This window comes from Lupinus angustifolius, chromosome LG20, assembly GCF_001865875.1.
Source record: "Lupinus angustifolius cultivar Tanjil chromosome LG20, LupAngTanjil_v1.0, whole genome shotgun sequence".
NCBI classification, from domain to species: Eukaryota; Viridiplantae; Streptophyta; class Magnoliopsida; order Fabales; family Fabaceae; genus Lupinus; species Lupinus angustifolius.
Window position 1 is genome coordinate 10,955,111 of NC_032028.1, and position 18,962 is coordinate 10,974,072.

Below are 18,962 nucleotides of genomic sequence, written 5' to 3' on the forward strand. Positions count from 1 at the left end.
TCAATTTAAAGTATATGATTTTTAAAAAATAATCATTCATCCAATCATGGCATGGCTAGAATCATTCACTTTCTGTTCACAAAGACCTATTTCATGATCAATCATAGTGGACCAAGTTCCAACTAATAATAGAATGCATATGCAGTCCAATTTCAAACAGAATAGCAAGAATAACTACTCAGTTCAATCAAAAGAACTCTCTTGATTTCATAGGTTATGTGTTTCACTCATCTCTTTGTTGGATCCCAAAGAATTTGACTTTGCCTTTCAGTTCAATCAAACCATGTACACAAGTTCAATCATGGATCTTAAGGACTTCATTAGGGTTGTAATGAGGTCTGACTACAAAGAATACTGGTTTTTCTAGGATTCAAAAAGGGAGGTAGACTATTAGTGCATACTTACCTTTTCTTCTCATGTTCCATTTCCAATTTCTTTGTACCATGTTCTTTTCTATCAACCATTGGATTCTCCTTCTTCAACCGACTCTTTTCTTTTGAGTCACTACTTTCTCGCATGATTTATTTTTCACTTATTTCTTTGTTTTTGTTGCTTCATGCTTTACCATTTAACACATGGTTGAAGAAATAGTCTTTTTGATTTCACTACCCTCATAAACACAAACTTCATTCACATTGCCCAGCAAGACTCATATGCACTAATGATCTCTCTCCAAGGGTATGGGGATTGATACAGTTTGATGTGGCTTTGGTGCATAATTTTCACAAAAAACTTTTCAGCTCAAAGGGGCTAATCATAATTCATCCGTGTAGGCTTTCTGGCTGTAGTTCAACTATCCTAAACTAAGCCTTAATCATTTCCATGTTATTCCCTGCTTAATGACAATAAAAAATCAGACAAAGTTCATTGGTGAAATCCGTCAAAGACACTCATCTGTGTTTGGGTGCATTTTCTGACCCGATTATAGGCTTTATCCTTTGACTAAACTGCTCATTATTCAACCTATTCGATCTGTGTCTGAATCAACATCCACATCCCGAAACAGTCAAACCTCAGGACCCTAATCATTCACAATCACAGAGTCTTATCCCAAAATTTCATTCACATGTTTCTAGCACAACACAATTGGACAACAATAAACACATATTTAACCAAACATAATTTCATTGACTACACATTTTGTTACTGAACTTGAAACAAACAACATACAGAAGCAAAACACATGACAGTTACTCTTACATCCTAAACATACATTCTAAACAGTGAAACGTAAACAACAACAAAATAGAGGAACCAGTTTCTGCCCATAGGCTCATTAGAGTATGAAATCCATTTCATCATCTTCATGATCATCACCCTATGCGACTGTACCATCTCCATTGGTTCCAGAAGGTCATGCCCCCTCCGAAAAGATAGGCCTGATCCTAGGCTAAGGGAACTGCTGGGTAAAAGTGTTTGTGGACCCCTAGAATTGGTTCCCCGGAACCAAAGACTGTAATGCAGCAAACATCCCTTGGTGATGGAACACCAGCCCCTGATGGATCATCTCATTTTGGAGCTCAAGGTGCTCCATATGCAATCAGATTTGATTAAGCTGGTCCTAGATGGGCAGCTCCTGAGATGGTGCCGAGTGAGGCATTTGTGGTTGCTGAGGTGAGAATGGTGGTGGCTGAAATGGAGATGACTACTGCTGAGGTGCCTCTGGGTGATTAGACATGTCACCCTGTTGAGGACCAGACTCCTCTTTGCAGTTGTGACTGATGTACTGCAAGATGATTGGGGATTTGATCTTCTCAGTTCTGTTAACCTGAACCCCTTTCTGAGAATAGAGTTCAGTGATTAATGATGGGAACCCCACATATCCCTTCTTTCTAGTCTTGACTATAGTCTTGTACATCTCCCGCACAATGATCTTAGCCACATCAAGCATCATACCCTTCAAGATTGCATAGATGAGACAACAATCAGAAAGGGGTAGAGATGACACATGACTATTTGGAATCACGTTGTGGAGCAGAAAAATCATCCAGACTTGAGCCAAAATGGTCATATGCTTCCTATAGATCTGGAGGGATTGTCCATCACTATTGGTGTTGTATGACCTTCTAGCCACACACAATAGTGCATTAGTGCCTCTATTAGTGAACTCACCATTGGTTTCAACATCATAAAACTGGCACAAGCCCCCCTCCTGTGCCTCAAATGGGTTGTTCAGCAAATCATTGATAATGTCTTTATCAAACAGGATGGTCTTCTCCCGGACCCAAGACTTGTATGCAAATTCTTTCCCCTCCGGTGGGTAGGCATTGGTATAGAATTCACGAACGACATCAGGGTCGAACTTGTCAGTTGGGGTGGCCAATGCACACCATTTTAGCTCAGTCAGGAGTGTTGTGAAAACGAGGTACCCATCCGTTTCCATTTGCATCCTCCTTTCAAGAACGAAAACCCAGTTGAGGAGTAGGGTGTATCGTTCCTGTTTCCCCTTCTTTTTGAATATAGTGCAGTCAAACTCTGATGGGGCCTGTGATGTTGATGCCCCTATCAACTTCTTAGGTGGAGGGTTCTTTTGAGCCAATATCTTTTTCCTCCTATAATACAGCAAAACCACACAATCAGTGACATTACCACAAGCAACCACATTAAACATTATAATCACACATGAATGTCACAATTATGAACTAAACTATGGTTTCCCACTTAGAAACTTGGATTCTTTTGATGATGACACTCATGGTTCCACAACACAATGCAATTCAAAGTAACAACAATGTAGCATCAAGAATGCCTAATCTATCCTAAATGTGCCTAAAACAATTGAAACTTAACACAATTCACAATAAGACGATAATGAAATAAAAAATGCACTTACATTCTGCTCATGATGCTTGTTGGAGTGTGTGAACTAGACGATGGAGAAGATGTGATTCAAACTCTTGGAGAGGGCACAAGCTATGAGTTTATCTTGTTCTTTGTAATGAGGATGTGAGGGAATGAACCCCACACCCCCCCTTTTAAAAGGAAACTCGTGCCCTCTCGCTCGAGCGAGCCACTCAGAACTGAAAGGTCTGTCATCATTGTCTGGGCGAGGCTGTGTCGCCTTGGCGATCAAAAGACAGAGAGCAACCAAAATAATTTCGCCTAGGCCTTGCCTGAGTGAGGGACCTGGTACTGGAAGGACACCTTCATCGCTAAGGCGAGGGATTTCTCACCTGAGCGAGGGACCTGGTACTGGAAGGCCACGTTCCTCGCTTGAGCGAGGGATTTCTCGCCTGGGCGAGGAGCCTAACACTGAAAAGTCATTCTCCTTGCCTGGGCAAGGTGTGCCTCGCCTGGGTGAGAATTGCCTAGAAATTCCTCCCTTTTTTACACATAGATTACAACATAAACAAACAGAAAAATAAAGATGGAATGCCTTCCCGTTAGCGCTTGTTTAACGTCATTAGCTCGACGCCTATTTTGTTATTAAGTTGATGATTGTGGTGAGCCACTCGACGTCACCACCCAAGAAGGTTTCACCTATTGGCCATTGACTACCCAACTTCTCTAAGATGTTGGGTCTTGCAATTTGATCGCTCGATGCGATTTAACTTCTTTAATTAGGAAGGGTCATGACCATTTAGACCTCAGTTTACCCGGAAAAAACTTCATCTTGGAATTAAACAGTAGCACACTGTGACCCACTCGGAAGTCTTTTTGACGGATCTTCCGGTCATGATACATCTTGACCTTCTCTTTGTATAATTTGGAAGATTCATAAGCAATAAGTCTCATCTCCTCCAAATGTTGCAATTGAAGCTTCCTTTGGTCACCTGCTGCTTTGGGATCCAGATTGAAGAACTTGAGGGCCGAAAATGCCTTATGCTCAAGCTCTACAGACAAATGACACGCCTTCCCATATATTAGCTGAAAAGGGGATAATCTAGTGGCTGCTTTGAATGCTGTCCGGTAGGCCCATAGTGCATCATCCAGTCGAAAAGACCAATCATTCCTTGTAGTTGATACTGTTTTTCCCCCATAATTCTCTTGATCTCTCTATTGGATACATCCGCTTGTCCATTTGTTTATGGATGATAAGGTGATGCTACCTTGTGTTGGACCCCTTAGTGCTGTAGGACCTTCTCCATTTGTGAATTGCAGAAATGTGATCCTCTATTACTAATAAGTACTCGAGGTGTGCCAAACTGACTGAATACATTCCTCTTCAAAAACTTGATCACAGTCTTAGCATCATCCTTTTGTGCAGCTACTGCCTCTACCCATTTGGACACATAATCCACCACCACTAGAATGTATACTTGTAAGCACGACGGTGGAAATGGTCCCATGAAGTCAATCCCCCATGAATCAAACACCTCAATTTCCTGAATGTTTGTCAGTGACATCTCATTCCTCTTGGAGATCCCGCCTGATCTCTGGAATATATCACACTGTTGTGCATACTGATGTGTATTCTTGAATACAGAAGGCCAGTAGAAGCCCGATTGGAGGACTTTTACAATTGTCATTTCTCCATTAAAGTGCCCTCCGTATGGCAAATTATGATAGTGCCATAGGATGTTCTTTGCCTCTTCTGTATATACACACCTTCTCAATAATGCATCCAACCCAGTCTTAAAAAGATGAGGGTCGTCCCACACATACTGACGAGAATCTCACAAGAATCTTTTCTTTTGGTGCCAAGACAACTCTTCAGGAATTACCCCTGCAACTTTAAAGTTAGTCATGTCAGCAAACCATGGCCTTTTCTGAATCAAGAGAAGCTTCTCATCAAGAAACTCCTCCACCACCTCTAACTCTCTCACTGTTACCTCTTGATTGACCAGTCTCGATAGATGACCTACTACACAATTTTTGCTCATCTTCTTATCCTTGATCACTAAGTCAAATTCGTGCAATAAAAAAATCTAGCGCAACAATCTTGGCTTGGAATCCGATTTGGTTAGTAGATATTTAATGGCAGCATGATCAATGAAAATTATAACTTTTGAGCCAATCAAATAAGATCTAAATTTTTCGAAGGCATACACTATAACTAGTAATTCTTTTTCAGTTGTGGCATAGTTAACTTGTGCCTCATTTAATACTTTACTAGCATGGAAAAATTTAGTCTTTCGCCGTCCTAGTACCGCGCTGACGACATAGTCACTAGCATCACACATAAGTTCAAAATCAAGATGCTAGTCAGGCACTACTATAACATGAGCAGAAATAAGTTTTTCTTTTAAGGTTTCAAAAGATTTTGCACACTCAGCAACAAAATGAAAATCAATATCTTTGATAAGAAGATTACTGAGTGGCTTTGCAATTTTGGAAAAATATTGTATAAACCTTCTATAGAAACCTTCATGTCCAAGGAAACTCCGAATTCCCTTGACATTAAGTGGTGGTGGAAGGTCCTTGATGACCTCAATTTTTGCCTTGTCAACTTCGATACCCCGAGAAGAGATCTTGTGTCCTAAGAACATTCTCCCAATCACTATGAAGTGACACTTCTCCCAGTTTAGTATCAGATTGTCTCAACAATCATTGCAGAACGATGTCCAAATTTGCCAAGCAGCTCTCAAATGACGACCCGAAGACCGATAAGTCATCCATAAATACCTCAATATACTACTCCACAAGATTAGAAAAAACAGCTAACATGCACCTTTAAAATGTTGTTGGTGCATTGCATAGTCCAAATGACATCTTCATGTGTGCGAAGATACCAAAATGGCAAGTTAAAATTATTTGTTCCTGGTCTTGGGGATCCATAATGATCTGATTATAGCCATAATAGCCATCCAGGAAGCAATAAAATGTTTGTCCAACCAATCTCTCAATCATTTGGTCCACGAATGATAGAGGAAAGTGATCTTTGTGAATAGTCTAGTTCAGTTTCCGATAATCAATGCATATACGCCATCCAATGACAGTTCTGGTCGGGATTAATTCATCCTTATCATTCCTAACCATAGTGATACCCCCTTCTTTGGGACAACCTGAACTGGGCTCACCCACTTGCTATCAGATGTGGGATAAATCATCCCAGCATCCAATAGTTTCATCACTTCATTCTTCACTACTTCCTTCATATTGGGATTAAGACGCCTCTGAGGTTGCGCCATCAATTTGTAATCATCTTCCATATGGATCTTATGCATGCAATAGGATGGACTGATTCCACGCAAATCATCCAGTGTCCACCTTATTGCCCCTTCATTCTTCTTCCACACCCCAATTAATAGTTGTTCTTCATCACATGAAAAGGTGCTGCTGCTGATTACCGGTTTTAGCCCTCCTTCTAAGAAAACATACTTCAAATGTGAAAGAAGTATTTTAAACTCCACATTTGGAGCCTCAAATGTCTTATCTTTACCTAACTCTTCAATACAATTCAAATTACATACAACCTTGCAGGGTGCATTCAACTCTGCCAAACATGTTTTGATCATTTTATCCTCCTCCATACTACTTTCTTCTAGGTCTCCCCTCAATACCTTCTCCAAGGGACTACTCTTATTCAAGTGAATGTCATCGAGCATGAATAAGTCCTCAATGACATCCACCCAAAAGCAGTGTTGCTTGTCCCTCGGATGCTACACAACTTCAAAAACATTAAAATTCACCTCCTGGTCTTCAACTCTTACCTTCAACTTTCCATCATCAACATCAATAATAACTTGGGCAGTCTTCATTAAAGGTCTGCCCAAAATAAGATGAACCTCCTTATCCTCCACAACTCCATAAGGATACTTGACAGATCTATCAGCAAGTTGCAAGGTCATCCTGGTAGGCTTGATCTCCAAATCCCCAATCCTCTTCAACATAGAAAGGGGTATCAAATTAATGCTGGCACCCAGATCAAGCAGTATCTTTCCCACAGATAATTCACCAATAATGACTGGAATAGTGAAGCTGTCCGGATCTTTAGTCTTCTCAGGCAAAGACTTCTGAATGATAGCACTGCGTCCAGCTTCTAAGGTCGTTGTCTCTTCTGAAAACTTTCTTTTCTTTGTCAACAAGTCCTTCATGAATTTGGCATAGATAGGCATTTGTTCCCTATCAATGTCAGAATAACCCTTATTGGCCACCAACTCATAAAAATTATCCAGATGAGCATATGGATCTTCATAATAATCCTTGCCTGTGAACTGATGAGCATTGACTAGATTTAAATATGTAGACTTTATTTCCACTATCCTGGCAGTATGTGGAATCAAAATGCTAGAGTAGTATCGAGGACCTTGATACATGGCATAATCACCTAATATCCTCCTTGGAGGATTAGGCCTTAGGTTATTATCAGTAGCATTATTGGCATTCTCCATCTTCTCTAACTGAGACTCTAAATTTGTAGCTGGTTCAGAGCTACACTGTGCTTCCTGAGGACCTTGATGTCTCTTCTCTTTTGCTTTCTTCTGGTTACTTTTAGGAGACTTCTCAATCTCTAGATTGTATTGTAGTTGCTCTTCTTTAGATTTACCTTGCAAAAGCATAAATAAAAGACCACAACAAAGGTTAGCACAAGGGTTTAAACTATACTACAAAGAATTAAAGAATAATTATGTACAAAACTTAATAAACTCTATAAAGAACTAATGTAAATCACTCATTGCTCTCAAATAGCGGCGCCAAAAAACTTATTATATATTTGTGGAACGGCAGGCGCACCGTATCGTCCAAGTAATAAAGTCCGATAAAATATCGTGATATAGTCCTCAAGGAGCAGAGTAGATTTACACTAATTCCTACAAGAATAAATTGAGTATATATTTACAATAATAGTTTTATAAAAAAAATTACTTGGTTTTGTAAAATCATAAATTGAACTAAAAATAATTAAAATAAACTAGGATCGAAATTCATTGTTCTTTCCCATTGACATCCATGGATTCAATTCCAAGTAACTTGTGAAGTTACTGATTCAGTTGCACATTTTATTCAAATCATTCACATCAATCCCTTGAGTGTAAAATCCTCAGATAATCACTAAAATACCAATACCTTAAATATTTGACCGATCAACTAGCATTAAGTTCCATGTAAAAGCAATTCATGCATCATTGTCCATTCCTACAACAATGATGTATGAAGAAAGATGATCCAGGTTCGGTATCAAGTTTAACTTTTCAATTAAACTTGAACCTAAGAACAAGAAATTAGTAGCAAAGTAAAATTACGCATTAAGAACAGGATAAACTTCTCAAAATCAAATAACAATGACAATATAATCGAATCTAGGAGTACAAAAGTTAGAAGATTACATTTTGAAACCCACAACAAGATCTATTCACTCATCCTCGCCTCTAGAATGCTTGAATCATGAGATTATACAAGAAAATATGAAGTAGAATCGTTCCCACGACTTCTTTTCTAATCTCCAATGTGTTTCTCTCTAATTTCGTGCCAAGAATGCTTTAGAAGTGTTTCAATAACTTCACCTGCTGTCCAGGACTGCCTATATCAAGTTCCAACTGCTACTCTCCCGCTCAAGCTAGGGATTTTCACTTGAGCGAGAGAAAATGTCATTCTCTCGCTTGAACACCTCACTTGGGCGAGGAAAACATAGAGCCTACTTGAATTTTGGCTCCCAATTGTCGCTTGAGCGACAGTCCCTCGCTTGGGCAAGGGACAACAATATTTTTTGATGATTTTCTTCTAAATTATGGCTTGAGCGACCATTCCCTTGCTTGGATGAGGCTTGTGTTGTTCAGAAACTCATTCTTCTTTTTTTATTCTCCTTTGTTCATCATTTCTAAACCTGCAAACAACAAAATACAATTAAATTCCTAAACAATACAAGATTAACTAAGTTATCGGGAATTGTACACACTTACAACATAAATACGCGCTAAGTGCCCCAAAAGCATATACATTTCCTTAACAATTTGACACTTAACAAACACATAACTATGGGCCCAAGGCACATGAGATGTTTCTAATTGGTTTGTATAATTGATGCATATTATAACAAGATATTTGAATCCTATCAATAAGATTGGTTTCTTTCATTTATTCAAATACTAGGTAATGTGAAACTTCATATAATAATACATTTCAAGCATCTCAACAATCTCCTCATTGATTGAAATAGAAGATTATTTTACTCTTTATGAAATCACATTTCACCTTGCTCAATACCTAATTCTCTTTGACATTTACTCCATATAAGACATTGCTCCCCATCAACACAAGTGTCTTTGTGTATCCTTGACAATATTACGAAGAGCCTAACTCTCCAAACTTGTGGTGCAACTTTCCATGTTGTCGTCTAATGTAACACAGTGCATAACTCTTCAATATTGCTCCATAAGCTTCTAATCGAATGACCAAATCTTGGACTATAGGAGTTTTCTAACTATACATTATAATATTTTGTACAAACCACAAGTATCAATACACTGTGATAAAATAGCCAACATACTATAAGGAGCATAGGAGCCATAAGCAGTGGAAAACAATAATTGTCCTATTATAGTGTGCAAACCACAAGTATCAACACACTATGTTAAAATAGCCAACACACCACACTGTATTTGAGATTTTTCTATAGCAAAGAGATAATAACTGAAAACAAATGTTAAGATGGTATAAAAGTTATTGATAATTGTGATATTATTTTTTATTTATCAATATAATAAGAATTATATGTAGTAATGAAAGGGACGAAGGTAATGAAAATGTAAAAGACAAATTTATGAATTTCTTCTCCCCCTTGACTGAAGAAATAAGAGGAGAGAAAGACATAATTTAGATTCAATATAATAAGAATCAAATCAAAATTTAACTAAAATGTGAATGAAAAATCATAGTCAAATACAAGAAATATGTATAGAGATTTCAAGTTTAGTAAATTACGAACAACTTCATCTAGATTCAACTTTGACATTTCTTATATTATAAAATAATGTAGATGTAAATGCAAGCAACAAGAATTAATCAAAGAGAAATAAACGAAATAAAATAAGATAATGATTCATCTTATACTCGAATAGAGAAACCAAAAACTAATAACTTGCTTGAAGAGATAAACTAAGGAGAAGAAGAGTAAAAAAAATAAAATACAAAATGATATGTGTATTATTGTGTGTGAGGTTTTGTTTTTAAATCTGCAAAGATTCGCGTTCACTAAAACAAACGTGTTATTTGAATGTATGACTATACGCTCACTAAAACATGCACTGTTAAATGTGTGCAGCGCTCATTGCATATATCACCTTTAACATCACTCATTTAAGCAAACTTTGTTGAATAAATTCAAATCAATAGCGTTTGCTTAAAAGAACGCTATTGAATATCAAAAATTCTTTAAAAAAAATTAGTTGTCATATAATATTGAACTTTTGAGAATGAAATAGTAAATAACATAATTTACTTACCAAATATAAATTTTTGTTGTACCAAATTACTCACCTTAGTATTCTATTTTAATAATATTGTTTGGTGATTTAGAATATTTTTTTGAAGTCATAACTAATTGTCTTTTTAGAATATGTATGACCAAGTTGTGTTATAGGAAAAAACTAGCATATGAGTTTCTATTAACAATTTGAATTATTTTTGTATAATATTTACTTAAATTGTATCTCTCAAAATAAAATTAAATAATTCCATAAATACATGATATCTAAATACTAAAACAATTGTTTTTCGAATGTATGATTTTTAACAACACTCATTAAAGTAAACACTTTTAAATGTGTGACTTTTAGCAACGCTCATTATAATGAGTGTGATTGATATATCACTTTTAACGACACTCATTTAAGCAAACGCTGTTAAATAGATTCAAATAAACAATGATTGCTTAAAAGAGTGCGATTGAATATCTTAGGTAGACATATAAGAGCGCTCGTTGACACAAACACTGTTAAAACTATATTCGATATGAAATTTAACAGTTTTTGCTTAAAAGAGTGTTATTGATTATATTTCGTATCTTGTATTTAACAGTATTGTGTTAGGAGGCGGCATTGTTGAATTACCATAATTAAATATGTATTCTGGCGTAATATTCTCTATCCTAGACTAATCAAATTTTAATAAATAATGTAAAAATATTATTTTTTATTTTAATTTTTTTATTATTATTTATATGATAATATCTGATGGTTAGGGATGGAGTGATACTCTTTAGAAAAGGGGATTTTTATTCAACTTTAGTATAATTTTTAGTATTTGATTACCGTTCAATTTTATTTTCTACACAATCACATTTGATTTGATGGATCTAAATTCTAATGGTCATTTTGATAACTATGACAATATGAGTGGTTGGAGAAAAAATGAAGATGATTTAGATTTCGATGCCAACAAATCAAGACCAAACACAAATTAAAATCCAACTCATTCAATCTTTCTCCAACTATTATAAACCAAACTCACACAAGTTGCATTTTTTAATTCACCAAATCCATAATTAGGTTACTTCAGGTGAATGTGAGGTGATGAACAGTACACGCATTTTCCCAAGTAAACAAAACTATTTCATTGGTAAAACTTATAGAAAATTTAGCTGCATCACACAAGGGTTCCATTCCAATTCTACCATAGCACCAGAAGCCCCCACAACTTTCATGATACAGTGAATCCATATAATGCAAGACTACAAAATAGTTGAATAGTTTGGTCGTTGAGGGGTATTAAGTATTAACCAGTTTTTCACCGGTGAGGGAATTTAATACACCAAATCTTTAACCCAAATAAAGGGAATTGATCACAACCTGCAACCTCCCAAGTCCCTTATTTTTATACTCAAATCATGCATTTCTTCCTGCACCCAAACCCAATTGACAGAGATCAACTCTCCCAAAAAGTTATGTCTATTTTTGTCTTTATCCAATTAAATTACATCAAATAATATAATTATGTTTTTATGATTTTTTCTATTTAATTGAATGACACATTTTAATTGTTCTAAGACACCACTAAGGAGATGTACAAGGACATAGATCTCCATTCATTGGCCCCACCCTATACCATCCCTCTCTTTCATCCCCACATATTATACCACACTAGCTGCACTATTTTTTTCATGCCCCAAACTATGCATGTATATATATAGCCTCATAGTTTCTCAGAAAGGAAAGGTTTTTTTGGTTTGAAGACAACCTGGTTTTTCAAGATTTGCGTGTGTCATTCAATATGGCTGGTATCTTGTCTTTGGTAACAGGGAAGGCAGGACCTAGTGGATTTGGATCAGCCTCAACTGCAGAACATGTTACTGATGGAATTGATGCCACAAACCTTACTGCAATTATCACAGGTCAGCTTTTCCAATATATATGTATTTCCTTCTAATATTTTCACAAAATAAGTGTTCATCTACCTTATAAAGATTGTTGTGGAAATTTTAGCTAAGGTTTAAAGTTGGATTGTGGTTTCGGAAATTTCCAAAAAATTTAAGTTTCTAATAAATGCAAATATATTTAGTTGATTATCTATAATTATAGTTATGATATATTTTGGTGGTTCCCAAAACCTTAACATATTGATATTCGAAATGATTATGGATCCAAATTTAAAATTTTAATCATGAACATGATTATACTTATATATTTTTGTTTTACAAATTATCATACTCACATTTTAGTAAATAAGATTAATTATTGTTTTACAAATTCTCATACTCACACTTCTAGGGGAATGTTTTAGTAAACAAGATTAATTATTGTTTCTCAAATTAATATGTAGCAACTTTAAGCAAGTAGGAGATTAGTTGGAGAATATAGCTTTTGTTTTATATGTATTCCTTGCTTTTAGGTAAGTTTCACCAGACACTAAGTAATAAGTATAGGATTATAGCTTGATGTTATAAATCCGGACCTCACTAACATAAAACAAAAAATTCATCATTTTAGTTAGGGTCGGCATCTGCGGCAAGTGGGTAACATATCGTCCATAATTAATAGGGTTTCAAATATTTTTTATTTATACAATTAATTTTATTACTGTATAACTAAAATTATGTTTTCTTTAATTTATTGTGCTATCAATTATTATACTCTGTGCATAAATTCGTTTAATATTTTGTTGGTTGTAATGACCATTGTTTTATATTATCATTTGAAATAAGAGTAATCTGGAGTGAGAAATATATGAAATTGTTTAACGCTCATTAAGAAAATAATAACATTAAATATATTAAACTCAAGTCTCCGATTGGTAATAATAATTGAGTCTGAAAATAAAATGTATTTTACATTCTCATAATTTGTATTAGACCTATTTTGTTCAAAATTTGTTATAAAAATATCTACGTAATTAAATTATTTGAAATACAATATCTACACATTTTTATTTTGTTATCACAATTTCTCTAAATCCTCAATTTTGTTCTTACTTTAATAGTTGAAGTTTATATAGTTAAATTAGGGATCCTAATCTTTTTCACACCGAACTTATATGAACACATGAGTTAATTTGGAAGCACATTTTCTATTCCAAAATGTATGCTACTTCATATAGTTATTGTTTCTTATTAGTCAGAAAATATAAAATTAATATATATTTAATTTAATTTTATTTTTTGATCAATGAAAAAACAAAAAATATATGGAGTAATATACATTTTCAGATAAAAAATATGGTTTGGTTCCTTCTTTTAGTCCTTGCTGTTTTCACCTTTTCCTGTCAGTGTGCTTGCTTTGTCATATTTGGATTGAATGCTTGGCAGTTGGCAATGTCACTTAGCATTCAGTGGTGATTTCTTCATATTCCCGTAACTTTTATCATATTCCAAAATCAATTATCAGGATTTACAAGCTGTGCATTTATAGAGATGAGATAAAGCTCAAAAGTATGTTATCTGTTACTTAGAATGAGATAAAGCTCAAGGAACTAGTTATAGGATAAGGATAACCTTCGAGATTAAATTGTAAGGCGCATATTGATTTGTTACTAATCCTTCTGCCTAAATATTAAGAATGAGATAATCTAAATTATCATTAACTAATTAATATATAGAAACGTAATTGCAAATGTCGTTCAACTAGGAAGAATGCAATTTATAGAGAACTTATTTTTTTTTCTTATATATCAACATAGTGAGCTTATTGAAACTTATGGAATCCGTGTATGAAAATCAACTTATAAAAAAATGTTTTTCACCTGCTTTAGACTCTTTCTACAATGTTTTGAATATATTATATTAGCATCACATTAATTGGTGTATACATGTTTTATTATTGAATAATAAATAGCATGAAACTTTAGCCAAGAGAGTTTAAATTACCGATATCTTCTTATAAAATCAATATATATATATTACATATTTCGCAATAAATCAATCATCAAATACAACTTCTATCACATGTGACAGAAAGATGGCTAGGTGAGTGTATATTTAGTTGGAGGCCAAGTGTTAGTCATAAAAACAATAAAAGAAATTGGCAATGTTTATACCATTTTTGGTTTGGAAAGTTTGAATTTTTTGGGCAATATGATAAGCTTCAATTAATGGACATTGATTTAGTTGGTATCTAGGGTTAAAAATGACATTAAAATTGAGATGACTTAAGTGAGAACTTCTCATATAGTTTTTTTATCAGAATAAGGAATGAGTAATACAACTTTACATAATGATTGATGATTCAAAATAAAAATAATTAATAAGAATGTAATATATATATTGTAATTGTAAAAGTTTATGCACATTATTCAACATATTATTTATTTATATTACTAATGAATATACAATTATCGTATAAAAAATTGTTACATATCAATACATACGTTTTTTCTCACTTAATAATTACACAATTACTCTGAAAAACCATGCAATAATTTATATCAATTGTTCTTATTTGTTATGTGATTTTGTAAAATAAAAATATCCTTTGTTTCTAAGAAGCCTTTGCTATTAGTTCATTTATTTGTTGAAGTGACGTTGCCTTTTCCTAAGGGGTACTCTCCTTTAATTCCTAGATTTTCATGGTTTGGCAAAGGTTGGCACTTTTAGAACCTTTATTTCATGAACCCGATTATTTTGACGTTTCAAATGAATGTTTTCTTTTTTGTTCGTATTTAATGAGACAACTTATCTTCCGTCTTAATAAAATGATGTATCCTTATATCTTACTAACTAAATTTTATGAAGTGATATAAATGTATTACTTTTTATTTCTACGATTTTTCTTTTTATTTAATTAATATTTTTTTAATTGGACTAGACAATAAAGGATACAGGAACTCTTGTAACAAAAAAAGAAGAAGATACAGGAACTGTTGGACATGTGATATCTCTTCCTTTACTCATCTCACTTCCATGAACTCACCTCGCCTCTTACAAATGAAGATCTTCTGTTGTGCCTGTTTATGTCATAATCAGTGTAATAGATAAATTAAAATACATCATTCAATTAAATAAAAAAATTATAAATATAAAATTATATTACTTGTTGTAATTTGATTGAATAGAGACGAAAAAATACAGAGTTGTTAGGGACAAATGATCTAGATTCCCCCTCCAACTGCCCACTAATCATTAACTGCTTCCTGTGCTCATCAGTCATCAACCTCAACTCCCTATCATTCACCACTAACATCACAAAAAAGTAATACATGGTCTAGGATTAATTGTATAAATTTATATCTTTTTTATTGATTTAGAATAAATTATTTAATTTTAAATCGTACCCAGAATTGATTGGGACCATAATTCCTCTCCCATCAAATATATTGTTTATATGTAAGAAATACTTGAGCAAACACATGTTGTGTACTTGTGTTTCATGTTCTCCAATTAAGAAGTTTCCCGAAACCTTATTTGTTCTTAATTATTACTATACCTTAGTATACACATATTATCATGATTTTAAATTATAGTTGGGGATGCACTTCTGATATTATGTATTTACTTCTATTGCAAATGTGGTTTGTAGCTGCAATTGCTACAATTATGTGATCATGGCAGCAAATTCGGTTGTTTAACAGTTTAAAACCATCGCGATGACTATTCGTTCAAGGATCTGTTAGTAAGCTGAGTTTTGCATAAGAATGAAAGAAAATGGAAAATTTTATAGTCATAAAATACACTTGAGTTGTGAAATGACTCTCAAACTGTTTCTTTTCCTTTCTTCTACTTCAAAGTTCAACTAAACACTAAAAAACAAGTGCAGGAGGAGCAAGTGGTATTGGGTTAGAGACAGCACGGGTTCTGTGTCTTAGAAAAGCGCATGTCATTATTGCTGTGAGAAACATGGACTCAGCAAAGGAAGCTAAACAACTTATACTACAAGAAAACAAGTCTGCAAAAGTGGATATAATGAAGCTTGACCTATGTTCATTGAAGTCTGTTACATCTTTTGTGGACAAATTCATTGCTCTTGATCTTCCTCTAAATATCTTAATGTGATTTCTTTAACATTTCTTTATCGAATTCTAAATTTTGAGTTCATTTTATTTGAATTTATCGAGTTACGAATTTCGACTAATGTAGTATTTCTATATGGTTTCAGAAACAATGCTGGAGTCATGTTCTGCCCTTTCCAGCTCTCACAGGATGGGATTGAGATGCAGTTTGCAACAAATCATATTGGTAATGTCTCTGCATTTAATCATTCATAGTTAATATTGTCAATTCTGATATTTGTAGCATGTATTTGGACAATATTTGAGACAATAATTTACATTTACATATATTTGTCTACTATATCTCAAAAAAGCAATACTATATATAATTCACTCACACTTATATCTTTGTCGTTCCAACGTTTCTAGAAATGTTGTAAAAAATCATTTCTATAATTATTTTTTAGTAGAATCAATAGTATTTCATTATCTATGGGTGAGAAACTAATTATTTTTAAGTGTGTAGTCCTTTAACAAATATTTTTCTCATGAATCGAACTTTTGATATTTAAACTAATACAATATATGAGTATTGAGTAGAGCCTTATATTATTTTCTCATTATTTGCTTTCACTACTCAGGTCATTTTCATTTGACAAACCTTCTTCTTAACAAAATGAAACAAACTGCAAAAGCCACTGGAATTGAAGGAAGGATCATAAATTTGTCATCAATTGCACATACCTATACTTACGAAGAAGGCATTCGATTCGATGACATCAATGATCAAAATGGGTATATAATTTCACTCTGAATCAAGTTGTTCTCTTACCCTAAACTTGAAAATGAGTAATCATTTTTTTAATAATATTTCTACAACTTTCAGTTATTCAGACAAGAAAGCTTATGGACAGTCCAAATTAGCCAACATACTACATGCAAATGAGCTTTCTCGTCGCTTGAAGGTGAATCTACTAATGTTTCTCTATCTTTTTTTAATTGAAAATGACCAAAACATGCATGAAGACTAGTCTATCATGTGAGAGAGTTTCATGGCTTAAGTAGCACATTGAGTTTGTTATTCTACTCAATATGAAACTCCTAACATCTACTCTCTTGTTAACTGGTTTTAAGATGTAATCTTAACATGATATCATAATAGTCTAACTTGCTTCCCATTAAGTCTCTCATATATTGATGTTAAGATGAGAGACTTTTCTTAGAGATAATAACATGGAAATTGAGCAGATCTCACTTTCTGAGTATTAAGTAATTGAGCAGTTATTAATGTGACGACATTGAGCATATATATTGTATACAGGAAGAAGGTGTGAACATCACAGCCAACTCAGTCCATCCAGGAGTGATAATGACACCTCTTATGAGACATTCCTCTTTACTTATGAGTAAGTCAATTGCCAAAAAACACATATTTTAGATATAAAAATAGCAGTTGAATGTGTTCTTTTCTATATTTATTTCCCTAACAGTGATATCATTTCAAGCAGATTTTCTGAAGATGTTCACTTTTTACATATGGAAGAATGTCCCACAGGTATATTTTCTTTCACTTGCTCCTAGGATTATAAGTGTGCAAAATGTTGAATCGATAGGATAATAATATGGTTCTCTCATTTACAACATGGGTGTAATATTTATGGACACTGTAAATCATATATATTAATGGTTTTTTATATTAATATTACTATATTAATCATTTTAAGTTTTAAATTTACTTATCATCTACTATTCACTTAATTTTATATTTTATTGATGATTTCCTCTTAATACCAATATTGGTTAACATTTATTATTACATTGTTACTATCGTGAGTTTGATTCCATTTGTTTCTTTGTTGGTCTCCTAATAATTTAACCATATATCTACATAGTGACAATTTCAACATCTAATAAACTTTAAGGGGTAATTATAAAAAAAAAATAATTCACACTAACTACTTCAGGCCCTAATTTTTATGTATTTTCCCCTTATTTTCATATAACTGAGGCCCTAATTTTTTTCCTCCAATTCTCCAATGTTACAACCAGCACAAAGGGTAACTACTATATTGGAGAGTGCTTAATAGTGAGAAAAAAAATCATATATGTTACTTTCTAATTTTGACACGCAGGGAGCTGCCACCACATGCTATGTTGCTCTGCACCCAAGCTTGAAGGGTGTAACTGGGAAGTACTTTTTGGATTGCAATGAATTTGAACCAAGTGCATTTGGCAAAGACAAAATCTTAGCAAGTAAACTCTGGGATTTCAGCAACAATTTTATCACATCACTATCTAAAGCTTGATCTATTGCTCTGGTGTTTTCCCAAAACACCCTTGTCTTGGTCATTGATTATTAGTTGGTGTACCAAAACTGGTTATGCGTCACTATAGTGATTAATAGTTATATCATGTGTGTATGCCCAAACATTTGGTTATTCCTAGTTATCTTTGTCATCTTGTCCCCTGTTATTAATTATTCTTCTGCCAAAATATCTGTGTGTTTTATTGGCTTAATATATAGATCTTTTATGGATCAAACATTAATTTTTCTAAAAATCAACATTTTCTTTTATGTCCATCTCAATGATTTAAATTGTGGAAAATTGTGGTTGTGGTAACTATTGGAGCTACATTACACTACAATTATGGTGTGACATCAAATCACAATTATATGATTGTACTGAATCGCGTTCGATCATGTTTAGGGCACATCAGACAATATC

The 18,962-nt window shown here is 33.8% G+C and overlaps 1 protein-coding gene across 1 annotated transcript; it reads left to right on the plus strand.

Annotated features, from left to right (window-relative positions):
- LOC109334978 (short-chain dehydrogenase TIC 32, chloroplastic-like) lies at positions 12,020–18,700 on the plus strand. The gene is made up of 8 exons (XM_019570989.1): positions 12,020–12,211; positions 16,065–16,296; positions 16,404–16,483; positions 16,878–17,031; positions 17,123–17,201; positions 17,558–17,642; positions 17,745–17,791; positions 18,369–18,700. Exons 1-8 carry the CDS (start codon positions 12,091–12,093, stop codon positions 18,540–18,542), a joined length of 972 nt encoding a protein of 323 aa, XP_019426534.1. The 5' UTR covers positions 12,020–12,090; the 3' UTR covers positions 18,543–18,700.